We start from the raw sequence: 26,751 nt of genomic DNA on the forward strand, positions 1-26,751 counted from the left end.
GCGGCAGCGGGGCGGGGCAGGCGCTCGGCCCGGCCGGAGGGAGGAGACACGGCGGGGAGGGCGGGGGAGGCACCGGGAGCGGGCGCCCCTCCCGTGGGGACCCCCCCAGGGTCGGGGTCGGGACGCTCCGCGCTCGCTGCCCCCGCGGTGTTTGCGCTGCTCGCCCTGGCGTTCCCCGGCCGCGGCCCGGAATGTCCCCGTGCTCTGTCGCCGGGAATCCCCGCTCCGGGAGGGGGGAACCTCCCTGCCGGACAGTCACCCCCGCGGGGCTGGGATTGGGGTTCCCCGGGGGGTTCTCCCCATCGGACAGTCACCCTCCGGAGCTGGGGTTCCCCAGGGGGGTCTGTGCATCCCTTGGGGGTTCTCGCCGCCCGACAGTCATCCTCATGGGGCTGGGCTTCCCCAGGGAGGGCATCTGTGCATCCCCAGGGATCTCTCCCCGTGGGGCTGGGGTTCCCCGGGGAAGGGTCCCTGCATCCCCCCGAGGGTCCCACGATGTCACTATAAGACATGAAAGAACACAAGCACACACTGCTGTTCTCAAGGTGAGGAAAAAAAAGGGAAGTTTATTTTCTGACTCCAACATTTATAGTTTTCCAAAAGTGACAGCGGATTGAAGGGTGACAGTGCCACCTCTCCAATGGCACTGGTCAAACCAACAGCCCATCAACTCTTTCTTCTTCCATAAAGGAATGCAAAACAATGAGTTATTTACCGAATGTGTGTGAGAAAGTTTACTACAAGAATGTCAACATCAGAAGGCTTAGAAAATCTTAAAAAACCAGTATGACACCACAAAGCACAGCCAGAGGTTTTCCCCAGCGCAGCCGCGTCCCCGGCGCTTTGTCGCGGCTCTGTCCCCGCGGTGACACGTTGGGAAAGCCCCTGTCCCCTCCGGGGCTGCGACACGCAGGAATTCCCTCCCCCAGCTGAGGCTCTCGTGCGAAACGTGAAAGGGAAAATACCGCAGCAGCTCGGGCTGCTCCATGCAGGTGTCCTTCCTTCCTTCCTTCCTTCCTTCCTTCCTTCCTTCCTTCCTTCCTTCCTTCCTTCCTTCCTTCCTTCCTTCCTTCCTTCCTTCCTTCCTTCCTTCCTTCCTTCCTTCCTTCCTTCCTTCCTTCCTTCCTTCCTTCCTTCCTTCCTTCCTTCCTTCCTTCCTCCTTCCTTCCTTTTCTCCTTCTTCCTTCCTTCCTTCCTTCTTCCTCTTCCTTCCTTCCTTCCTTCCTTCCTTTTCCTTCCTTTCCTTTCCTTTCCTTTCCTTTCCTTTCCTTTCCTTTCCTTTCCTTTCCTTTCCTTTCCTTCCCTTCCTTCCTTCCTTCCTTCCTTCCTTCCTTCCCTTCTTCCTTCCTTCCTTCCTTCCTTCCTTCCCTTCCTTCCTTCCTTCCCTTCCTTCCCTTCCTTCCCTTCCTTCCCTTCCTTCCTTCCTTCCCTTCCCTCCCATCAAGTCCTGCCGCAGCTGTACAGACAGACACGAGAGTTTGAGCAGCCAGTGCAAAAAGGTCGAGTTAACAGTAGAAAAACTGTCAGGAGTCAGGAGTTATCTGTCAGGAGTCAGACACTGCGTGTGCTGCCACACGTTCCCCTGGCCCCGCGTGTCCCCTGCCAGTGCCAGTGTCCCTCCTTCCAGCCGGGGGTGTCACAGGGCTGGGAAGGTCCCTGTCCCCCCTCCCTGCTGGCCTGAGGGCGATTGGTGCTTTGGTGTGTGTGGCTGGAGGGTGACACAGCCCTGAGCCCGGCCCTGCTCTGCTGCTCTCCCTCCTTCTGCTTTGAAACACGTTCATTCCGACAGAATTATCCCCAAATTTTGGCCAGGGATGTCCTCCACAAGCTGTTCATTGCATCAGGAATCACCCACAATAAAGGAAATTTCTGAGGGGTGAAGGTCTACCTGGCTCCTGGCTGGGAACCTCCTAAAACCTCCTGAAATCTCCTAAAACCTCCTAAAACCATTCTGGACTTTCATTTTCCCAATACCATCCCAGGAGACATCTCCAGTCTCTGTCCTGCAGCCTCAGGGCACAAAAACACTAAATAAATGTAATATTTTCTGTCCTCACAGCAAGCCCCAAGAGGCTCGTGACAGTCATTATCCTTCCCAGCTGTCCCTTCAGGTATTCAGGTTAAAATATTTTTTAGGCCACAGGATAAAATTTTTTTGGGGAAAAAAAAACCCCAAGTAATTAACATTGGCAGGAAAATTCTTGTTTCGTTTGGATTCCAGAACTCCCTTCTGCACCATTCTGGACTTTCATTTTCCCAATACCATCCCGGGAGACAGCTCCATAAAAATCAGGATTTTAAAGAAGAGGGACAGTGACTTTTTAGTGATAGGACAAGGGGTGGCTTTAAACTAAAAGATTTGGATGAGGTATTGGGAAGGAATTTTACATATTCCCACTGTCCGTTTGCATTCAGGTTTTTGGGAGAGAAGGGAGGGGAGAGGCAGAGCTGGGCTGGGTGAATCCAGGCTTAGGGGAAGCTGAATTTGACGTCTCCCGTGTGCTCCTGAGGACAGGATGAGCTGAGAATACCCAAATCCTTTTCAAGGATTCTAATTTGAAGGATGGATTAAAGCACTGGCTCTGAATCACAGCAGCCTAGTGCCATAAGCAGCCCCTAATAACAGGTTCATACCAAAGGAGGGATAATGCAGCTGGGAAAATTGGGGTTTTGTTCTGTGCTAAGCAGCAGGATTAATTTTTTGGAAGGTCTTTTCCTTCCCAGTTCAGGATTTGCTTTCATACCTCCTCTGCTTCTGCTTGAAAACAGCGGCAGATTTATTCCTCAGTAAATTGTTCCACAAAAGTTTGGTGGTTTATCCTATGTCATCCAAACTGTTAATTTTATCAGGAATCACCTACAATAAAGGAAATTTCTGAGGGATGAAGGTTTAGCTGGCACCTGGCTGGGAACCTCCTAAAACCTCCTAAAACCATTCTGGACTTTCATTTTCCCAATACCATCCCAGGAGACATCTCCAGTCTCTGTCCTGCAGCCTCAGGGCATAAAAATACTAAATAAATGTGATATTTTCTGTCCCCACAGCAAGCCCCAAGAGGCTTGTGACAGTCATTATCCTTCCCAGCTGTCCCTTCAGGTATTCAGGTTAAAATATTTTTTAGGCCACAGGATAAAATTTTTTTGGGGGGAAAAAGAAAACCCCAAGTAATTAACATTGGCAGGAAAATTCTTGTTTCGTTTGGATTCCAGAAGTCCCCTTGGCAGCTGCTGTGCTACAGCAGTTAAAGCATGACAAGGGCTATTAGCAAAAGTTCTTTTTTCTGTTTGCCAAGAAATAAATCCCTTTTAGCTGAAGCCAAACATGTTCCAGGTCAAATGCTCAGCTGGTGCGAGTCAGTGCAGCTCCACTGAGTGCCAGGAGGTGCAGCAGGGACCCTGCTCCTTTGGGAATATCAGGAAATTCTGCCTGGATTCCAAATAACGTCCCTTAGAACGCCCAGCAAATCCCAGAAAATAACTCTTGGGAGAAAAGCTCTGAAGGGATGGATTAGCTCCACCTCTGCAGAGCAAACAGTTGGGCTTGACATTCAGGATGTTGGTTTTTATAATTAAAATGAATGGGGAGCTCTGGTGCCAAATTCCACCAGGGAAAGGTTTCCTGGGCGGGGGAGGCTCCTGGGCACCCTTGGCGTGTTCCTACGAGAAAGTCAGGCTGGGCACAGCCCTGCTCCTGCTGCTCCTCCTGCATTCTGCTGCCTTGGCAGGGAGGGATGCATGGGATGTGCCAGGATGGGTGGGGAGGGCACAGCAGGGTGGGATTTGTGACCCTGCTGCTCCTGGGATGTGCCAGGATGGCTGAGGGGGTCAGTGTAGAATGTAATGTGATTTACCTCTGTGGATGTGCAATGTATGAAGGTATTTGTCACTGCCTGTTGATGGAGATGAAAAACAGGATGATTGTCCCTTGCTGGGATGGAGATGTGGGATGGGGATGGGCCCAGCAGGGTGGGATCGGTCATCCTGCCCGACTTTGGATGCTGCTCCCTGGGATAGGGATGTGGGATGGGCCCAGCAGGGTGGGATCTGTCACCCTGCTACTCGTGGGATGGGGATGGGCCCAGCAGGGTGGGATTTGTGACCCTGCTGCTCCCTGGGATGGGGCTGTGGATGCGGGGACAGCCCATAAATCACTCTGGGGTGAGGCAGGGGGGTGGCTGAGCCTTCCCACAATCATCTCCCGCTCCCATCTCTCACTCCCAGCTCCTGGCAATCCCTATCGCTGCCCCACACCTGCCCGGGCTGATCATGGGGGAGTTGCAGCTCCTCATCAACCCCCAGGTCACAAAGCAGCCGGGAAAGGAGCAGAACCATTGTCCCCAGCAAAGGGCTGGGCCAGCAGGGAGGGATTCCCGAGGGACAGCAAGGTGGCAGGGATGTGTTCCCCCTCCTTCCTCTTCCTCTGCAGCAGGGAAGGGTTGGCATTGCCTTCCCACAGCCACCAGCACCCCCTGCCCCACTCCAGCACGTTAAAAGCAGGAATAATTCCAAAATAAGCAAGAGGACGAAAGATTAAAGCTCTTCTTCTTCCTCATCTGACACAGTGATGCAGAGAAACCATGAAAACACCAAGTCCTTCAATTTTTATTTTTTTAAAAAAAAAAAGAAAAATATAAAACCCCACTCGATTTTCTGGCCAAACTTGCAGAGGCTCAGGGGCTGATGGGGAGAAGGTGCAAAGTGCTGGGGCACAGAGGTAGGACACGGAGAGCTCCCAGGGCACGGGAAATCCAGCAGCTCTGTGGCTCCAGGGGCTGTGAATTCCCTCTGCTGGGAAGGTTTGGTTCAGCAGCCGCACCTTCACCGAGTCCCTCAAACGCTGGGAGCGGGAGCAGCCCCACCCAACCTGCAGGGACAAAAGGGTTTAGGTCAGAGGTGGTCCTAAAAACAGCGCTGGATTCCCAATTCCTGGGGTTTTGTCTTTTAAAAACTCCTGGATACACGAAAATCAGGATTTTAAAGAAGAGGGAGAGTGACTTTTTAGTGATAGGACGAGGGGGATGGCTTTAAAGTAAAAGAGAATTATCCCCTAATTTTGGCCAGGGATGTCCTCCACAAGCTGTTCATTGCATCAGGAATTACCCACAATAAAGGAAATTTCTGAGGGTGAAGGTTTAGCTGGCACCTGGCTGGGAACCTCCTAAAACCATTCTGGACTTTCATTTTCCCAATACCATCCCGGGAGACAGCTCCATAAAAACCAGGACTTTAAAGAAGAGGGGAGAGTGACTTTTCAGTGATAGGACAAGGGGGATGGCTTTAAAGTAAAAGAGGAGAGGTTTCGATGAGATATTGGGAAGGAATTGTACATATTCCCATTGTCCTTTTGCATTCAGAGCCTCAAGGAAAGGATGCAGAGGAGGAAAATCACAGGGGGGTGATTCCCAGCTTTTTTCAGCCTGAATAAATGGACATTGGGAATATGGACATTTCCTTCCCAATATCTCATCTAAACCTCTCCTCTGTGAGTTTAAAGCCACACCAACACCTCTTCTGTCTGCAAACCCAGAGGTTTTCTTTCATTTGGGGGCTGGAAAACTGTGAGGGGCAACAGAAGGAGCTGGAGGTGTTTACCATGGGGGAAAGGATGTGCTATTCCCATTTTCTGAACAGAGAGAGAGAATTCTCCCTCCCAGGATTTCTCCTGGGGAAGGCAGTGAGAAATCAAACAGAAATAAGAATTGTTTTCTCTTGTCTGTCTGAGAAAGCAAACAGAAATAAGAATTGTTTTCTCTTTTCTCTCTCAACTTTTTCGAATAGAAATAAGAATTGTTTTCTCTTCTCTCTCTGAACTTTCTCACTGCCTTCCCCAGGAAAAATCCTGGGATAGAGAATTACATTGTCTCTGTTCAGAGGATGTGAATGCCACAAAAGGAGGCTCAGGGGGAACCTTATTGCTGCCCACAGCTCCCTGGAAGGAGGCTGTGCTGAGGGGGGAGCTGGTCTCTTCTCCCAGGTAACAAGTGACAGGATAGGAGGCCTCAAGTTGCACCAGGAGAGGTTTAAATTGGATATTAGGGGGGAAAAACAAATTATAGATGCTGGGTTTTGCAGAGGTTTTCATACAGAAAAATCTGTATCTAGCTCTCCAGGGCAGCGAGCAGCAGGGAGTGCTGGGGAAAAGGGAAAAGGCTGGAAGGAGGGGGAAGAAATGATGGAGAAATTCTTTGCTAAAACTCCAAGAGAGATTCTGCTGCTGCCAGGCCATGATGCAAACAGGGGGCAGTTAAAAACCCCATGGGAGAGTGACTGTGGCTGTGCCTGGTGCGTCCCAGGGAGCCCTCCCAGAGCCTCCAGCACAGCCTGGCTGGGAGGAATCAGGGTGAGGAACAGAGATCCTGATCAGAGCGGGGTGAGGAACAGGGTGAAAATCAGGGTGAGGAACAGAGATCCTGCTCAGAGCGGGGTAAAGGGTGAGAACAGGAGATGTGAGAACAGGGTGAGGAACAGAGATCCTGATCAGAGCGGGGGAGGAACAGGGATCCTGCTGGGAGCAGGGTGAGGAACAGGGTGAGGAACAGAGATCCTGCTCAGAGCGGGGTGAGGAAGAAACAGACATCCTGATCAGAGCAGGGTGAGGAGCAGGGTGAGGAGCAGGGTGAGGAGCAGGGATCCTGATCAGAGCAGGGTGAGGAACAGGGTGAGGAACAGGGATCCTGATCAGAGCAGGGTGAGGAGCAGGGTGAGGAACAGGGATCCTGATCAGAGCAGGGTGAGGAGCAGGTGAGGAACAGGGATCCTGATCGGAGCAGGGTGAGGAGCAGGGTGAGGAGCAGGGATCCTGCTCGGAGCAGGGTGAGGAGAAGGGATCCTGCTGGGAGCAGGTGAGGAGCAGGTGAGGAGCTGGGATCCTGCTCAGAGCAGGATGAGGAGAAGGGATTCTGCTGGGAGCAGCAGCCCGGGGTGCCCTCTCTCACTCCCTCCCTCCGTCACTCACTCACCGCTCGATGATGCTGTTGTTGAGCTGCAGGTCGCAGGCGACCGACCTCATCTGCTCCAGCAGCTCCTGCATCCTGCAGGGACACAGCCAGCCCTCATTCCTGCATCTTTAGGGGAAAATCCAGCCCTAATTCCCGCAGGGACCCAGCCAGCCCTCAATTCCAGCCCTAATTGCTGCATCCTGCAGGGACAAATCAAACCCCAATTCCTGCAGGGACACAGCCAGCCCTCATTCCAGCCCTCACTCCTGCATCTTTTAGGGGCACATCCAGCCTTAATTCCTGCATCTTTTAGGGGCAAATCCAGCCTTAATTCCTGCATCCTTTAGGGGCACATCCAGCCCCAATTCCTGCATCCTGCAGGGGTAAATGCAGCCTTAATTCCTTCAGAGACACAGCCAGCCTTAATTCCTGCATCCTTGTAGGGGCAGATCCAGCCTTAATTCCTGCAGCCTTTAGGGAGAGATGCAGCCCTAATTCCTGCATCCTTTAGGGGCACATCCAGCCCCAATTCCTGCATCATTTAGGGACACAGCCAGCCCTAATTCCTGCATCCTTTGGGGGTAAATCCAGCCCTAATTCTTGCATCCTACAGGGGCAGATCCAGCCCTCATTCCTGCATCCTTTAGGGGCACATCCAGCCCTAATTCCTGCAGGGGCAGATCCAGCCCCTCATTCGTGCACTGCTCAGCCCCTGTTTCCCATGGGAGCAGCTCCTGCTGAAGGGCTGGGATGCCCCACAGGACACGGAGCAGGGATCACACCCAGCAGGGTCACACTGAGCAGGGTCACACCTTCCCAGCCCTGCAGACACAGAACCCTCAGCCCATTCCCAAGGATCAGCAGCAGGAGGTTCTGTCCCCCCCTGAGGAGCTGGGCTGTCCCCAGACCCTGGTTCCCAAGGGTGGGAAATGGATTTGTAGAGAGTTCTTAGCACACAGTATGAATCTGCATGCCAACTTTGAGATAAGAAATATTGATTTAGCAATGTTATGGAATAAGATAGATACTGTTGAGAGAGAAATGGAGCTAGAAAAAGGTTTCAAAAGATGGCCTTGCAAATAAGACTAAATACTTTGGAGAAATAGAACCATGAAAGATGTATTGTAGTGGGACACACAAGGGGCAGTTTTAGATGACTGGCTTTACAGCACGGTGTGACAAAAAGTTAATAAGCTAAGAAATGCTTATGGTGTTTGGTAATCAGGAAATAGCTTCTGATTGTGATGGTGTGAATTATAGCACCTGCATTGTCTCACCCTTCTCACGAGACTGAAAATGGAATAGAAGTTTTTAACTCTCAGCTTCCCCATCTCTGGGTCACACAAAGGTATTATCCAAACCAAGGACTCACCTCAGAGCCATCTCCTGGCAGGCCTGGCTCAGGGGGACAGGGGGAGGCACAGGAAGGGACAAATGCCATTGCTCCACCTGGAGAAGCCTGTCCAGAGCCTGTGGAGATGGAGATGGAGACGGAGATGGAGATGGAGATATATGGAGATGGAGATGGAAGATGGAGATGGAGATGGAGATGGAGATGGAGATGGAGATGGAGATGGAAGATGGAGATGGAGATGGAGATGGAGATGGAGATGGAAATAGATGGGGATGGCGATAGATGGAAATGGAGATGGAAATGGAGATGAAAATGGAAATGGAGATGAAAATGGACATAGAGATGGAGATGGAAATGGAGATGAAAATGGAAATGGAGATGGAGATGGAGATGGAAATGGAGATGAAAATGGAAATGGAGATGAAAATGGAAATAGAGATGGAGATGGAAATGGAGATGAAAATGGAAATGGAGATGAAAATGGAAATGGAGATGGAGATGGAGATGGAAATGGAGATGGAGATGGAGCCCAGGTGCTGCTGGGGAGGAGCAGGAGGAGCTGCAGCCCTGGACACCCACGCCCTGCAGGCAGTCCTGGCACTCCATCATCTCCACACTGCAGGCACTGATGCGGTTGCTGAGCCTCTTCAGGTGCTTCTTGATCTCACAAACTTTCCTGGAAAGAGGAGAAAATTCTGTCAAACCTCCCAGGCAACGCTTGACATCATTAATTTTATTTTACTTTATTTATTTTATTTTTATTTTATTTTATATTTTATATTTTATATTTAATTTTATTTTATATATTTTATTTTATGTTTTATTTTTATTTTATATTATTTTTTATTTTATATTTTATTTTCTTTTATATTTTTAATTTTATTTTATTTTATTTATTTTATTTATATTATATTTAATATTATTTTTAATTTAATTTAATTTAATTTTTATATATCTATTCTATTCTATTCTTTATATTATATTATATTTTATTTTATTTTATTTTATTTTATTTTATTTTATTTTATTTTATTTTATTTTATTTTATTTTGTTTGTGTTTAATTTTATTTGTGTTTTAATTGCACGCTGCTTTCTGCAGAGCTGTCTGGATTCAAAATCCTGAAGGGAAGCAAATGAGTCAGGGCTTGCTGTAATTGCAGCTGCAGCAGCCACCATAGGCCAGGTTATCCAAACAGCACTAAGAGCTAATTAATCAGGGAAAGTTGATTGTAAATGAGGCAGCTCAGACCTGTCAGTTCACCCAGCACAGGCTGGGCCTCTTGTTCCTACGCAAAAAAGGCTCCTCACACCCAGCAGGCACAGCAGGAGTTGCATAAAAAAAAAAATAAAAATGTTTGTTTTGGTTTTAAAAAAACAAAGGAAAGAATATTTCAGGTGAATGATCCACCTCAAGTCCCCAGAAAAACAACCACCACCCCACAAACCCTGGCAGGAAACAAAACAGGACAATTAAAACTGAAGTAAGGAGAAATTAAAAATATCCAGCTGTGACTCCTGGTGCTTTCCCCACAAGGACAGGAAAACAGGTACGAAAATACCCCAGGAAAACGTGGGGAAGGATTTTTCCTCCCTGGGAGCAGAGGTAAAACCCTTTTTAGTGCTTTTAGTGCTTTAGTGTCCTGCACTGCGTGGATTCTGTGGGGCTCCACATCCAGGAATTGAGGAATCCCAACCCAAGAGAGAATTCCCACAGAAACTGAGGGAGATTTCATTGCTGGGTGTGATGAGGGGACAGTTCCTGTGCCTGGAGTGAAATCTGCCTCGGGGTGAGGGCTGGCAGCAGGGACAGCCCTGGTGGGACAAGCTGGGGATGCGAATGGGAGAAGGATGGGAAAAGATGGGGAAAAACCAGGGAAAAAAAATGAGAAAAGAAAAAGAACTGGGGAAAGAAAAAAGAACTGGGGAAAGGGAAAAGAAAAAAAACTGGGATAGGGCAGGGAAAAAGAAAGGAGGGCACAGGGACAGGGCAGACCCTGCCCTCAGCCCCTGCAGAAATTCTGAGCATCCCAATCAAACTTCCAGCCTAAAAATCCCTCCACTTGTAAATCCAGCCCAGGGCTACTCCCCACCAGAAAGAGGATCAAAAAATGGGTTTAATTGTAAGGAATTCCAGAAACTCCTCCTCCCTCCAGCCCAGGGGGGGCTGCTCCTCTCCTTGCCATGAAAATCCAATTTTTGCAAGACCCTCTGTCCCCTGCTGCCACAGGCTGTGGGTTGCCCTCAATCGCCACGGGGTAATTTGCTCTTTGCGTTATTCCCCAAGCACTGCTCAGCAGAAAATCCTTCCCATGGAGTGGGAAAATGCTTCCCACTTCTCTCTGTCTCAATTTCTTTCTGTCCCAGTAAAAGAACCCAAAATAACCTCTCCCCCCAGCCAGAGCTGCTTCAACTGCAGCTGCAGGTTTGGGGGATTTGGGGGCTTTTTAAAATATAAACTTAAAACTGCAGGGCAGAACTATGGGGTAGGAGCCAGCTGGGGTTTCCAGTGGGGTCACAGAGCTGCTGGAGGGTTTGTCACCCCTGTGCAGTCCCTCAGCAATTCCCAAAATTCCCATTATTATTATTATTATTATTATTATTATTATTATTATTATTATTATTATTATTATTATTATTATCATTATTATTATTATTATTAATGCAATATACACTTTTAATAATTCTTTTAAATATTAATTACTTTTAATATAAATTATTATTCGAATAAAAATATTTTAATAAGACTATATTAATTTAATATAATTTATTAAATTAATATAGAACATTATTTTAATATAAAGTCAATATTCTTTTAATATATAATATAATATAATATAATATAATATAATATAATATAATATAATATAATATAATATAATATAATATAATATAATATAATATAATATAATATAATTTATATATTTATATATTATATATTATAAATTATAGAAATTTATATATGTTTAATTTATATAATAATACATAAATTATAACATTGTAAATACTAATATTAATATTAACATTAATATTATTATTAATAATAACAGCTGCAATATAAAATCATAATAATTATTTTAATATAAATAAATTTTAATATAAATTATTTTAATATAAAAGATGTAATAGAACCATACTAATTTAATATAAAATTATTAATTTATTATAGAACATTATTTTAATATAAAATTAATATTATTATTTTAATATATAATATAATATAATATAATATATTTATATATTTATATATTTATATATTTATATATTTATATATTTATATATTTATATATTTATATATTATATATTTATATATTTATATATTATATATTGTAAATTATAAATTATAGAAATGTATATATGTGTAATTTATATAATATTACACACATTATAATGTTGTAAATAATAATAGTAATAGTAATAGTAATAGTAATAGTAATAGTAATAATAATAATAATAATAATAATAATAATAATAATAATAATAATAATAATAATTTTGCTCCTTTCCACTACAACGTGGCCCGTCCCAAATCCCTGGGGAGGGCTGGTACCTCATTCTGCTGCTGTGCTGGGCCAGGGCCTCCTGGTACTGCTGGACACAGTCATTCTGGAAAATGGACAGAACCCTCCTGGCCAGGTTCCCCAAATTCAGCCTAAACCCAGGAACAAGAGCGAAAACAGCATTATTTCCTTCAAGGTGTGAAAAGGAACATCCCAGGAGGCCAAAAGCTGCCTCCTGAACAGAGAAAGAAAGGAGCTACAGGGAAAACAAATCCTGGCTGTGATGGTGAGGGAGGTTTTGGGGGATTCAAAAATATAAAAAAGAGCATTTTAATTTTGGAGGTTTAGAGGGGATACAAAAAGCATTTGATCCAAAAATACAAAATACAAAGAGAATCTTGGTTTTGGAGGTTTTTGGGGGTTTTGGGGGATACAAAAAAAGCATGTGATACAAAAATACAAATACAAAGAGCATTTCCCAAAATCCTCATTTCCATCTCCACACTTGATAAAGCAGACAGCGCTTGGAAGCCCTGGATGCTCAGAAATGAATTATAGAGCAGACAAACCCTGGCTGTGATGGAGAGGGAGGTTTTGGGGGGTGCAAAATACAAAAAAGAGCATTTTGGGTTTTGGAGGTTTAGGGGGTTCGGGGGGGTACAAAAAGCATTTGATACAAAAATACAAAATACAAAGAGAATCTTGGTTTTGGAGGTTTTTGGGGGTTTTGGGGGATGCAAAAAGCATTTAATACAAAAATACAAAATACAAAGAGAATCTTGGTTTTGGAGGTTTAGGGGGGATTCAAAAAGCGTGTGATACAAAAATACAAAATACAAAGAGCATTTCCCCAAATCCCCATTTCCATCTCCGCACTCCATCCATAGCAGAGAGCACTTGGAAGCCCTGGATGCTCAGAAATGAGCGACAGAGAAGACGAAATACCCCTGGAGGGGGATATTTTGGGGGATTCAGTCCCTGTCCCCCCACCAGGGCACTGCTGAGAAGTCTCTGCATTGGAGCTTAAGGCAAATGCTCAAGGTTAGACTGAGCATTGAGTGAGACAAAGGAGTCTGTGGGATTTCACCCTCCCTGCTGCAGGTTGGGGTGGGAATTGTATTTCTTGCCTGTGCTGAACTCCCCTGGTTTGGGTGGAAACTGAAAGGAGAATTCTCAAAAAATTCTGAAAGGAAAAAGAATTTCTGAAAGGAAAATTCTCACCAAACCCATCAGGAACTTCATGAGCAGATGGGGAAGCAGGGACACTTCCCAAATCAGCATCTCAGCGCAAAAAAAATTGCCTTTTTTTTGGTCTGTTGCTCACACAGACCAGGTCCTGTGCAAGCCCAGCCTGGAATGGGTTTGTCCCCTCAACCAGCACCAGGGATGTGACCCCGAAACTGCTCCCTGTCCCCACCTCTGCTCCCACAGCTCCATCTGAAAGAGCTCAGGGCTTGAAACCTTGCCTGGCAGAGCTCCTGCAAGGAGGAACCGCACAGGAGCCTCCTCCAGCGCTCTCTGACAGCGTCAGGGACAATTTTTAACCCTTTGGGACCCACCCAGAGCCAGCAAGGGGCAGGTCCTGGGGAGGGGACAGGGTGGGACTCACTTGTCCAGCTTGTGGATTTGTTCCTCGTTGTAGCTCAGCCCTGGGGAGGAAAAACAAGGTCAGCGCACATTTGCTGCTGACAGCCCAAGAAATGGGCAATTTCACAGGGCACAGGCTGAAGGGGATTTTCCTTGTGGATATTTTCAGTTCAGCTGAAGAAAGAATAGAGATAATTTCTCCCAGGCTGAGCCTGGGAATCTTAGAGGAGAGAATCCAAACAATGATTATTTCTCTTTCTATCACCATTGTTTATAGATATGGTTCTCCAGAGCGTGCTATTGATAATTCACCAATAGTGTGAGAGGTTTTCACTTTGAGACCAATCAGGTCTTAAGTGCACCATGGTTTCTATAAGAACTGTAAATTTCTAATAATAAAGCGGCTTTTCACACCTTTTGCATCATAGAGACAACGATAATTATTACCCAGCTGGGGGCTGCTACCACATCTCCTGGCTCAGCCCCCAGGGCACTGTCAGGACACAGAAACAGAAAAGCTCTGCGAGGTTCCATGAAGTCAGTGCTGATCCCAAATAATCCATTTTCCCACGGGGACAGTGCAGGGACATTCCTGCCCGGTGCCCCCAGCCCCAGCACTCACTCAGAGACGTCCTGGCCTTCTTGAACTGCTTGTGGATCATCTGCATCTTCTCCAGGCAGCATTCCATCTGCTGGATGCTGCAACGGGGCAGGGGAGGGGGTGAGGCTGGGCTGAAATCAGCAATTTGGGCTGAAATCAGCATTTTGGGCTGAAATCAGCATTTTGGAGTGAACTTATCCCTTTGGGGTGGGGGTGGCACCCCTGGCGGGGGAACTGCTCCATTCTGTGGGGCTCTGTTGGGAAGGATGAAAGTTTGACAAGAAAGTCTCACAGATAAGATTTTTAAATGTAGAGTCTGATGAAGGAATAGAGATGGAAGCAAGTTTTGATCTAGAAGGAAAGAATTGCTGAGCCAGTCTTACTGGATAACCAAGGAGGCAAAGGGTTTGTTAGTTACAAGGGGTTTGTATGGCTTAGAGCAAAAGATAAACCCACCCCAAACAAGAAGATGTTTTTACCAAGCAGAAAGATAGCACAGGCAAACAAGTCAGCGAAGCTGCAAGTAGAAAAAAGGTCTCAGAATTTTCCACTGCAAGAAAACTGAAAAACAACTTCTAGCTTAAACTGTAATGCACTAACTTTTAGTGATTGGAGAAGAGTAACATGAATATGGTAATTATAGGAGTTATGATAGGTTATAGATAATAGTTAAGGTATAGATTGGTTCTACTGTGTTAAGATGCTCAGCAAAGAAAAGTCTATAATGCATTTGTAACCAAAAGAAAAGTTTATAATGCATTGTAACCAAAACCAAAGGGTCTCCAGGCCTGCCTGCAGCTGGAGCTGACAGCTGTAGGCACAGCTCTGCCACCCACCACCCTGGACTGCTGTGACATCTTGGATGGAATAAACTGCATTTTGGGGAGCTGCCTGGAGTCCCACATCTCTCATTCAGGCTCTTAAAGGGCTCCACATCCAGGAATTGGGGAATCCCAACCCCAGAGAGAATTCCCACAGAAACTGAGGGAGATTTCATTGCCTGGGTGTGATGAGGGGACTGCAGGACACAGTTCCTGTCCTCAGAGTGAAACCAGCCTCTGGGTGAGAGTTGGCAGCAGGGAAAGCCCTGGTGGGACAAGCTGGGAATGGGAATGGGAGAAGGATGGGGAAAAACTGGGATAGGGCAGGGAAAAGGCAAGGAGGGCACAGGGACAGGGCAGACCCTGCCCTCAGCTCCTGGAGAAATTCTGAGCATCCCAATCAAACTTCCAGCTTAAAAATCCCTCCACTTGTAAATCCAGCCCAGGGCTCCTGGTGGGGACAGCCAGGTGGCACCAGGGATTGCCCCACACACCTCTTGTCCTCGTGCACTTGCTGCCTGTCCTTCACCAGCTCGGCCAAAATCCCATCCAGGGCCCCCTGGAAGTCAAAGATGCTGTGGGAGCACTGGGAGAGCTCCTCATCCACCTGCAGGGGAGGGGCAGAGGTTGGGACCAGCTGCTCTGAGAGCTCTGGGCGCTCCTGGGGCTGGGCATGCTCCTCACCCTCTGCAGCCTTGTCCTCACCACATCCAGCCCAGCTGGGGCCCTGCTGCCTGCAGGAACGGCCTCGTACCTGGGGGAAGGCAGAAAATGAAGATTCCTGAAGGAGGAGTATTGTTGGCAAACACTTGGCACAGGAATCCGCCCCGTGATGGGGTCCTGGGGGGCTGCAAAGTGATTTCCTTGGGCAGCAACCCAGATTTCACTGTCGGGACTCAGTGCATCCCTCTGGGTGTCCAGAGCTACCGAGGACCCCACCGGGGGGCTCAGAGACCCTGGCACACAGCCCAGAACACCTAGGGGTTTGATTTTGACCCCTGGAGCAAGTTGCCAGCTTTGTATGAGGATGTGAAGGTCACACAGGTGTGAATAGTATAATAATAAAATTACCACAGGGTGAAAATGTAGATTTTAGGATTTTTGGTATGGGGGTTTTGGGGACAAGATGGAGGAACTTGGGCGTGTCCAGCCTTTCTACTTCTTCTTCTTGGTCTCCATCTTCTGCTGTGGTGCTGGCACTGTGGGATTGGTTTAGAATAGAAACGCACTGTCTAACACAGGTGATAGGTGTTGGGAATTAAGTGTAAATATGTTATATGTAGTTTGTAGTATAAAAGGACAACAGAGCGCCTGTGGCTGCCCTGCTGAGCAGATCTCTGCTGGGCAGAAAGAAAATTTTATAGATAAGAATTAATAAACAACCTCAAGACCGAAAACTGAAGAGCTCTGACTCACTCTTCGGACGCACTGGCCAAAACAGAGACATCCTGCACATCTCGGGGCAGCAATTATCAGCAGCAACCCGAGAAGCCACGAGATGCAAACTGCTGATCTGGTAAAAAGTCGCCCTGTTGAGTCCAATTTGTTCCAAAATTGTTGGTTTTACACCCACTGGCTTCAGGCCAGCTGGGAGGGTGTCTGTGTGCCAGGCTGAGCGTGGCACGGGGGCTAAGTCAGCAGAAATGTTCCTGCTGCAGAGCTGGAAGGGCTGGAAGAGCCAGAGCACCCAGCTGCAGCTCTGCTGCTCTTGGCACTCCAGCCCTGAGGGCTGCACTCAATGGGAACCACGTGTCCCTATTTTTTTTTTTTTTTCCAGATGAAATGGAAATTAAGAGACTTTGCTAAATGGCAAAGAATGAAAGAACAGCAACGCAGAGGCAAAGAATTTTCTACTACAACAAAAAAGCAGCAGAAAAGTAAAATATCCGTGGGTTGCTTGAGATAAAATGGGTTCAGCTTGGCCCGGGGTAGCTGGGTGGGAAGGGGGGTGTGGGTTAGGGGGAAGGCTGAGGGCAGCCCAAGGTTTCTCCATAATTCAGTGGAGGCTCTTGGAAGGAAATGGGATCTCTCCCCATGGCTGGTGGGATGCTGGATCTCTGGGAATGCAGCCCAGCTCTGCAGGGTTGGTGACAGGGGCCAGACCCCCAAGGGGTCCTGGAGCTGGTGCCATCCTGCTCTTTATTTTATCCCAATTTTCTCAGTTTTCCTTTCCCTGGAGCTGGTGCCACCCTGCTCTTTATTTTATCCCAATTTTCTCAGTTTTCCTTTCCCTGGAGCTGGCAGCAGCGCTGGCTCCTTCCTGCTCGAGGGCTGTAACATTCAGAAAACCCCAGAGCAGGATCCAGTCAGGACTAACTCCACCTCCTGTGAAATCATTAAAAACTGAAGCACACAGGGAGAAACAGCCAGAGTGGCTCATTTCCGAGACAGCGAAAAAGCCTCCTGCCTCCACAATATCAGCTCATTCCTGGCATTTTCCTTATTCCTGATTCCTTATTTCCTTACTCCTGATTATCCAGGACCTTTGAGAGCCCCTGTTCCAGGTTGCAAGGCAGGGTGTGTTCTATTACCATCTGTATGGCAGCTGTCTTTTGTCAAGTGGGCAGTTTGCCTTATCTCTCTCTCTGAGTGATCACAATCACTCCTCCCTCGGAGGGGACACCTGCTGATAACAGCCATTGAATGTCCCTGCATGGCTGATAAGAACTACAGCATCCCACTGGGAGATGTGAGCCCAGAGGGAGGAGCCAAGCATTCCTACCCGGATAGAATCTGGAGATTCTGGAACACCAGCACGGCTTCTGCACTGGATTGCCCAGAGGAACAGCAGCTGCCTCTTCCCCTGGATCTCCAGAGGCAGAGACTGCACCTTTCTCCAGGATCCCTGCTCCAGCAGAACCACCCCTGACACTGCAGGAGGGCTGAGCCACAATTCCAATGGGACTGCTGCCAGCACCCTGACCCACAGGGTGTCAGCTTGGGTTCTGACTCTGCCAGTGTTGGTTTGGTTCACTGCATTGTTTATTTTATCCTTTTATTTTTTCTTCCCTGGTAAAGAACTGTTATTCCTGCTCCCATATTTTTTGCCTGAGAGCCCCTTAATCTAAAATTTATAGCAATTTGGAGGGATGGGGAGGGTTTACATTCTCCATTTCAGGGGAGGCTTCTGCCTTCCTTAGCAGACTCCTGGCTTTCCAAACCAAGACAGCCCCGTATCTCCCCAGGCACAGCCCAGCTCACTTACAGCTCGTGTGTCTTCCCCAAGGTGAGCTGCAGGCAGGTGAGCACGGAGTGAGCTCCCCTCCTCTGCTCCAAAATCCTGCAGCACTCTGTCCTCAGGTTCCCACTGCCGAGAGAGAAAACAGCCCCTCCAAGATGTGCTCCCTGAAACCACAGCTCCATCCTGGGGTGCAGATGGAGCTCGTGGCTTCTCTCAGGCTGCTCTGAGACACTGGGGGTGCTGGATGAACCTAAAATTGGGTGTGGCTGCTGCTTTTAGGGTCCGTCACCCCCTGTCCTCCCCCAAAAGGGGTGGGTAGGGCAGTGAAATTCATCATGGAATGGTTTGGGTTGGAAGGGACCCTTAAAGCTGGAATTCCAAATCCTCCCCTGCCTTGGCGAGGAACACTTCCAATAGATGCACACAGTAAGAATAATAATAATTAAAAAAAGGAAGGAAGGAAGGAAGGAAGGAAGGAAGGAAGGAAGGAAGGAAGGAAGGAAGGAAGGAAGGAAGGAAGGAAGGAAGGAAGGAAGGAAGGAAGGAAGGAAGGAAGGAAGGAAGGAAGGAAGGAAGGAAGGAAGGAAGGAAGGAAGGAAGGAAGGAAGGAAGGAAGGAAGGAAGGAAGGAAGGAAGGAAGGAAGGGAAGAAAAGAAAGAAACATAATAATTCTGCTTTTTTCCTCATCCTCTCCTAAACTGAAAAAAGTGACTCAAAAGGAACAAAAGAGGACAGGAGCATCCTCCCAACAGCAGCCCCATGGGGACACAGTGCCCCTCCTGCCCTGCTCCCTCCAAGTCCCCCAGGACCCCACCCCACCATCCCCACTGGTCAGCACTGGCAGGAACAGGCTGGAACCCCTTAACCCAGCAAACCCAGAGGCCTGGCAGGCCGTGTGCCCCCTGTGCCCTGCCCAGCAGTGGCTCTGGCACTCACATCACCCAGTGCAGGCCCCTGGCCAGCAGCTCCCGGCCCCTCCGCAGCGCCTGCCCCACGCGCAGGGTCTGGTGAGCAGCACCCACGGCACTCTGCAAGGCAAAGGGCACTGCCAGGGCCTGTGCCAGGCACAGGGCACTGCCAGCACACTGCCCTGGCACACACACCCACCTTGGCTGCACTGCAGTCGGCCACCACGTCCACCCTGGGCACGAACTTTGGGAATTCCAGCGCCGCTGCAAAGACAGGCAGGGTCGGGGTGTTTGTCACCAGCTGGGGGCAGCGGGCAGCTGCCACCCACCAAATAAACCCTGGGGACACTCAGGATTTCAGCCTCAGTGTTGGAGGCTCAGTGCGGCCCTCCAAGACATTTTGGGAGCATGGATGAAGGCAGGAATTCCCAAAGCTCAGCATGGTGTGTGGCCGTGGAGCAGCAGCACATGGCAGGGGAAAACTGACCCTGAAATCCCTGATCCTGCTGCAGGGACCAGAAACAGGACTGGGAATTGGCATCAGGATTGGGAGTTGGCACTGGGAACCAGTACTCCTGCTGCTGGAACTGGGGTCACTGCTGGAGATGGGGACTGGCACAACCTGGCAGTGGGAAAAGCGACCAGTCTGGGGAACTGGGAACCCCAGTGGGAACTGGGATCCAGGTCAAACACTGCCCAGCCCCCAGTAGATGGGATCATGCAGGAAATGGGAAATCTCTTAGGGTAATAACTGGGTAATAACTGTAATAACTGGTAATAACTGTAATAACTTCCAGCAGCCACTCTCTCTCCTGCTGGGACACATCTCCCACCAGCCACACTCACGGTCTCGGTACCGGACCCCCACCACGTCCTCGGGCTGCTCTGAGGTGCTCAGCAAAGTCAGGGGGCTGCTCTCTGTGGTTTTGCAGAAATGATGAGCTTGTAGGTTGGGATCCAGCTCATACAGGTGTCCTTCAAAAAAATATTCTTGATGGTGAGGGACTATGTTTGTCTGTTTGAAGACGGCGTCTAAAAACTTGGTGGTACTGAATGGAGAAAGAAGGGAAAAGATGGGGACAAGCAATGAGGCGAGCACACAGATTTCCATCCCTTTAGCAGCCTGCTGCCCTCAAAATACCAAGATGTTGATATTTTCCCTTAGCAAAACATCAGACAAGGTCAGCAGAGCCCCCTGGATCTCTGTGTGTGCGCAGAGCTCTGCTAGTGCACTCCCAGCAAAGGCTGATTTGAGCCTGGTGTGTTTTAACCTGGCCTGGGAGCAGTGCAAAGGGCACGGTGGTGCCCCCAGGTTCCCCTGCTGAGGTGAGGGGAACTCACAGCTCCATTCCCAAATCCCAAATTTCTCTGCGACCCAGCCTTACGTGTTGTAGGAGTGGATGTAGATGCGGTGGGAGGACGCCTGCTGCAGGGAGAACACGTCCACAACCATCCTGTGCAAAATGTCGTTGGTTCCTGCAAAAAACTGGTCGAATCCCCAGCATTTCTCCTGATCCACCTCCAGGATATTCGCCAGGATGGGGATCAGCTGGTCCTTCAGCCCCCTGCAGCAGCAAGGGAAGTTTTGTATTTGGGTTGCCTCCAGATGAAGGCAGGAAGAATGAATCTGACTCCATGCTCTCAGAAGGCTAATTTATTATTTTATGATACTATATTATATTAAAGAATGCTAAACTAAACTATACTAAAGAATACAGAAAGGACACAGACAGAAGGCTAAAAAGCTAATAATGAAATAATGAAAAGATAATAATGAAATAATGAAAAGATAATAATGAAAACTTGTGACTCTTTCCAGTCCTGACACAGCTTGGCCCTGATTGGCCAAAAAGTCAAAACAATTCACATGAAACCAATGAACCAATCACCTGTGGGTAAACAATCTCCAAACACATTCCAGAGCAGCAAAACACAGGAGAAGCAAATCAGATAATTATTGTTTTCATTTTTCTCTGAGGCTTCTCAGCTTCCCAGGAGAAAAATCCTGGGCAAAGGGATTTTTCCAGAAAATGTGAATGCCACAGGGCAGAAGAGAAGTTCGCATGGGCTGGTGTAACCCCGAGTCACAAACACTGCCTTGCACCCTTGGAAAGCAGAGATCTGCTCTGAAAGCTGTGACAGCTGAAGATGAAAAGTTTAAGAGCCTTGTTAACCCCTCCTGCGCTGACTGAGGACACACAGCCCCAGCAGGGGACACTCACGTGGAGAGGCGGCAGGTGATGGGCAGCTCGTAGCTCCACTCGATGCTCCCGTTCTCCTGCCTCTGGATCCCCGCAATGGCCCCAGGAGGCTTCTCCGTGGTGATTTTGTACCTGTGCGGAGGGAATTGTGTGCTGCTGACTCGAGCCAAGCGAGCTCTGTTTGGGCACTGCGTTCCCCAGGCGGAGGGAAAGGGCAGAGCGTGGATGTGCCGGGAAAAACACAATTCACTGAGGGAAAAGGAAGTGCCCAGAGGGAAAATACTGCAAGGAACGGTCAGCACCTTCCAAGTGAGCCAGGAGGTCATGGGAATACATTTTACAGAATCCCAGAATTATCTGGTGGTGGTGTTTGAGGGTCCCCAGGACGAGGGAAGAGATGAGAATCTCGGCTCCGCGTTTCAGAAGGCTTATTTGTTATTTGAGGATATATATTATATTAAAAGAAAATTATATACTAAAAAGAAAATATAATATATAAAAATATATAATATATAAAAATACATAGTAATATAATATATTATATATAATAGATAATAACATGATATATATAATATAATATATAATAATATAAATATTAATCTAGTGTATATATAATAATATAATCTATAATAATATAATCTATAATAATAGAATATATATAATAATCTAGTGTATATATAATAATATAATATATTAAAATATATATGAAAAAGAAAATATAATATACTAAAAGAAAATTATATACTAAAACTATACTAAAGAAAGAGAAAGGAGACATCAGAAGGCTGGAAAAGAATGCATAATAAAGTCTTGTGACCGACTAGAGAGTCCGACACAGCTGGACTGTGATTGGCCATTAATTAAAAACAATCCACATGAGACCAATCAAAGATGCACCTTTGGTTGGTAAACCATCTCCAGACCACATTCCACAGCCATCAGATAATTATTGTTTACATTTCTTTTCTCAGGCTTCTCAGGAGAAAAAATCCTAGTGGAAGGATTTTTCAGAAAATACGTCTGTGACGGGAAGGAACCTTAAAGATCACCTGGTTCCAACGCCCTGCCATGGGCAGGGAGGCCAGTGTCCCACCCAAGCGTCCCATTTGGAGGGAAAACGTGGCAAATGGGACATGGATTCTTCCCCACACTCCCCACAGGCCCCTTGGGTTTGGGGCTAAAGCAGCGTGAGCCACCCCCCGCTCCCCACCACAGCTGGGCACAGTACCCACATGATCTCCTTGTTCCTGCGGGGTCCCCCGAAGGGCACGAAGGGCAGGCTGCCGGTGGCAGCGTGGTAGAAGGTGACACCAATGCTCCAGAGGTCCACGGTGACACCGAAGGCCTTCTGCTGCGGCTTGCGCAGCACGGCCCGTTCGTACACGTCAGGGTGCTGGGGGGGCACAGAGACATGGTCCTGAATGAAAAACAGCACCTGGAACACAGAGCTGGGTCCTGGCTGAAAAATATCAGCTGGAAAACAGATCTGGGTCCTCCCAAAAACTTCTAACAGAGCTCTGGGTCCTCCCCAGAAAACTTCTAACAGAGGTCTAGATCCTCCCCAAAAATCAGCACCTGGAACACACATCTGGGTCCCGGCTGAAAAATATCAACTGGAAAACATCTGGGTCCTCCCAAAAACCTCTAACAGAGCTCTGGGTCCTGGCTGAAAAATATCGACTGGAACACAGGTCTGGTTCTTCTCAAAAACTTCTAACAGAGCTCTGGGTCCTGACGTAAAAACATCAAGTGGAAAACAGCTCTGTATCCTCCCAAAAACTTCTAACACAGCTCTGGGTCCTGGCTGAAAAACAGCACCTCTAACAGAGCTCTGGGTCCTCCCAAATAAAAGATCACCTGGAACACAGTTCTGTGTCCTCCCCCAAAACCATCATCTCTGACAGAGCTCTGGGTTCTCCCAGAAACCATCACCTGGAACAGAGCTCTGGGTCCTCCCAAAAAACCTCTTAAGAGAGCTCTGGGTCCTCTCAAAAACCATCACCTGGAACAGAGCTCTGGGTTCTCCCCAAAAAAATCACCTCTAACAGAGGTCTGGGTCTTCCCAAAAACCATCACCTGGAACAGAGCTCTGGGTTCTCCCCAAAAAAATCACTTCTAACAGAGCTCTGGATCTTCCCAAAAACCATCACCTGGAACACAGCTGAGTCTTCCCAAAAATCATCACTTCTAACAGAGCTCTGGGTCCTCTCAAAAACCATCACCTGCAACCCTGCCACAAAGCACCGAGCCCCTCGCCTTCCAAAAACACAGATCAGGCTCTCCAGGTGATTCAGCTGCAGGACTGAGGGACAGGGCCCAGCCTCCCCCAGGACGCCCAGGGCCACCACCAGCCTGGCACGTGCCCTCCTCACCAGGTACTCCTCTGTGCCATAGACGGACACAAACTTCTCATCATCCTCCAGCTCTCGGGCGGCTCCGAAATCCGTCAGTTTGTAGATGCTCTGCCCGTCCTCCCCCACCAGCCTCATGATGTTGCCGGGTTTGATGTCCCTGTGCACGACGCCGTTCTCACGGAGGTGGTTCATCCCTGCCACTGGCGCAAGGGAGAGGCAGAAATTCAGGTGTAGGAGCCAGTTTGAGTTTAGGAATGAGAAAAGAGCTGGAGAGGGAGTAAATGCCACGGTGGTTGTTGGAACTCAGTACAGCCCTCTGGGTGTCCAGAGTTGCCGAGGACCCTGCCGGGGGGCTCAGAGACCCTGGCACGCACAACACCTCACAAAACACCTAATACCTCACAAAATTTTCTACCAATTACCATGCCTTCTGGTACTTTGTTGAGACAGGACTTATCTGCTCCTGTATCAACCAAAAATTCAAATTCTTCATTTAGGGGTCCCAGTTCAAAGTTCACCAAGGGCTCCTCTAGATGTTGCATCAGGTCCCTTAAAGTGTAAAGCTCTTGACACCCCTAATTGTCACCTCTAAGAACCCTCCCTAAGGCTTCTTGTTCCCTGGCTATTGCCTCATCGAGACTGAGCTTTTTACAAGCCCTCCTAACATGTCCAGTTTCTCCACAATAATCCCAGAGCACCTGCGGATTTGATTATGACCCGTGGAGCAAATTGCCAGCTTTGTATGAGGACCTGAAAGTCACAGAAGTTTAAACAGTATAATAATAAAATTATCACAGGGTGAAAAGGTAGATTTTAGGATTTCTAGAATGGGGGTTTTGGGGACAAGATGGAGGGATCTGGGTGTGTCCAGCCTTTCTCCTTCTTCTTCTTCTTGTTCTCCATTTTCTGCAGTGATGTTGGCACTTTGGGATTGGTTTAGAGTAGAAGCTCACTGTCTAACACAGGTGATAGGTATTGGGAATTAAATGTAAATATGTTATATGTAGTTTGTAGTATAAAAGGACAACAGAGTGCCTGTGGCTGCCCTGCTGAGCAGACCTCGGCTGGGCAGAAAGAAAAATTTTATAGATAAGGATTAATAAACAACTTCAAGACTGAAAACTGAAGAGCTCTGACTCGTTCTTCGGACGTGCGGGCCGAAGCAGAGACATCCTGCACATCTCGGGGCAGCAATTATCAACTAAACTCTGAGAGGTGGCTGCACTTAGACGGGGATCAGTGTGACTGGGGGATGGAGAGGACGAGGACATGGCAGGGCACAGCTCCTTGTCACAGCAGCTTCCCAGAGCAAGGAGAATCCCTCAACACTGAGCTCATCCCCACCCTGTTCAGGGCTGCAATTCCTGACCCCTCACTCCACTGCCCAGGGCTGGTGCCTGCAGGGACCCTCAGCATCGTGGGGTCCCCAGCTGGAGGGTCTCAGTCCCGGCTGGTGGTCCCTGACCCCCACACTCACCCACACACTGCAGCACGATGAGGAACTCGGACTCAGCCAGGCCAAAGGCATTGGCTGGGTCTTCCAGCACGTTCAGCAGGCTGCCACTGGAGCAATATTCCATCACCAGCACCTTCTGCTTGCTGCTGCCCTGCGGGGGGAGATGGGCAGGGCTCAGCCAGCCCCGTGTCCCCCCCCAGGTCCCCTCCCTTGGCTGGTGAGCCCCAGCGTTTCCCAGAGGGGCTCCTGCTCACCGTCTCCTCCACGGCGAATAATTTGACAATGTTTTTGTGGTTCAGCTTCCGCAGCATCTCGAACTCTCTCATCTGCACCTCCTGGGGCCGCAGGTAGCTGGCACTGTTGAACACCTTCACGGCGACCAGCTCCCCCGATTTCTGGGGAAAAAAAGAGCAAAAAGAGGGAACGAAAACACCAGGTGATGCCATTCACGTGCAAAGCAGCTCCAGGAGCTCTGTTCCGGCTTCCACCGGGGGGATGTAAATGATGAAATGATGAAATGATGCCTCTGCGCCGCTCGGCTGCACAAACAAACCGCTGTTATTCACCTCCCTGCCCTTCCTGTCCCGGCACCCACGTGCTGAGTGTCGCTCTGTTTATCCGGCCCCACAAAAAGTTCCCATCTGCAGCCCGGGCTGGCTGGCGGCTCCCCGAGGGATGGGGATGTTCCCAGCCCGCTCCCGCAGTTTGCTCAATAAACTTCAAAGGCTGCTGAGGAGGAGGAGAGCCCGCTCCAAGCCCGGCAAGTGTTTGCATGAAGTATGCAAATGGCCAAGGATGGGGTTTTCAAAACCTCTGGGCATTCCCCGGGAAGCAGCGGCTCCTTTCCCCCCGCGCCGCTCGGGAGCCGCCAAAGGGAGCCGGGGAGCGCCCCAAAAGCCGCCCCCGACCCGCAGAGCAGGGGAAGGAGCCCCGTGGAAAATGAAAATAAAACGCAAAGCAGCGCCTCCCAGTCTAGAGGTATGGTCTAATTTTTGGAGGTTTTGTTTGGCTCCAAGGTCGCCCCAGCCGAAAACCCCAGACCAGTAGCGTATGTGTCAGTGAACCCGGTGGGTGGGTATGTGTTTTAAGGTGTGTGCTGGTTTTGAAGTTCCACAGGGTCTTCTCGCCTTATGGGTTTATCCCTGCTTTCGTACAGGGAGAAATAAAATAAATAAAATAAAATAAAACGCAAACAGCGCCTGAGCTGCTCCAGAGGCAGGGATCTCCGGGGAGGGAGAACGGAGCGGGGCTCGGGCAGGGATGGGGGCACCGGGGCTCTGCACTCTGGGGTTCCTGCCCCCCCCAGCTGCCCCCCTCACCTTGTTGCGAGCTTTGTAGACAGAGGCCGTGGCCCCCTGGCCCAGGAGGTCCTCGGTGCTCCACAGGTAGTTGGGGGTGCTCTGCATGTCCGGTGAGATTTATCCCACCGAGCCCCTCCGGGAATCGCGGCCGCTGCAGGGTGAGATGCAGGGTGGGATGCAGGATACGGGGCCGAGGCTGAGCATGGACGAGCCCCAGCGGTGCCAGGAGCCCCAGGAGCCCCAGAAGCCCCAGAAGCCGGGTCGGGGCTGGCAGCAGAGCCCGGCAGATGCCGGAGCTCGGAGCGGAGCAGCGCGGGGCGAGAGGCGCCTCCCCGGCCGGGAACTGAAACCCGCGGATTGCAAAACCCGCCCGGCGAGCACGGCCACGCTGCAGGAGGAAACGCCTCAGCTTCCTGCTCGAGAGAAAACTTCCCAGCCGAGCTGCCATGCCCGGGCACCTGGGCAGCAATGCCCGGGCTGCCATCCCTGGGTACACCGAGCTACCATCCTCCGGCACCCGGGCAGCCATCCTCGGGTACACCGAGCTGCCA

The 26,751-nt window shown here is 48.9% G+C and overlaps 1 protein-coding gene across 1 annotated transcript; it reads right to left on the reverse strand.

Moving 5' to 3' along the window:
• Positions 1–4,659: 4,659 nt before the first annotated feature.
• IKBKE (inhibitor of nuclear factor kappa B kinase subunit epsilon) lies at positions 4,660–26,528 on the reverse strand. Its single transcript, XM_030965764.1, has 20 exons — positions 26,219–26,528; positions 25,154–25,294; positions 24,921–25,050; positions 23,462–23,643; positions 22,322–22,482; positions 21,111–21,221; positions 20,274–20,453; positions 19,735–19,937; positions 19,088–19,152; positions 18,917–19,008; positions 18,005–18,106; positions 15,484–15,553; positions 15,294–15,406; positions 14,000–14,076; positions 13,400–13,439; positions 11,841–11,942; positions 8,872–8,968; positions 8,311–8,408; positions 6,960–7,031; positions 4,660–4,864 (listed from the first exon to the last, which is right to left on the reverse strand). Exons 1-20 carry the CDS (start codon positions 26,303–26,305, stop codon positions 4,831–4,833), a joined length of 2,157 nt encoding a protein of 718 aa, XP_030821624.1. The 5' UTR covers positions 26,306–26,528; the 3' UTR covers positions 4,660–4,830.
• Between the last annotated feature and the right edge of the window lie 223 nt (positions 26,529–26,751).

Source organism: Camarhynchus parvulus, chromosome 26 (genome assembly GCF_901933205.1).
Source record: "Camarhynchus parvulus chromosome 26, STF_HiC, whole genome shotgun sequence".
NCBI lineage: Eukaryota > Metazoa > Chordata > Aves > Passeriformes > Thraupidae > Camarhynchus > Camarhynchus parvulus.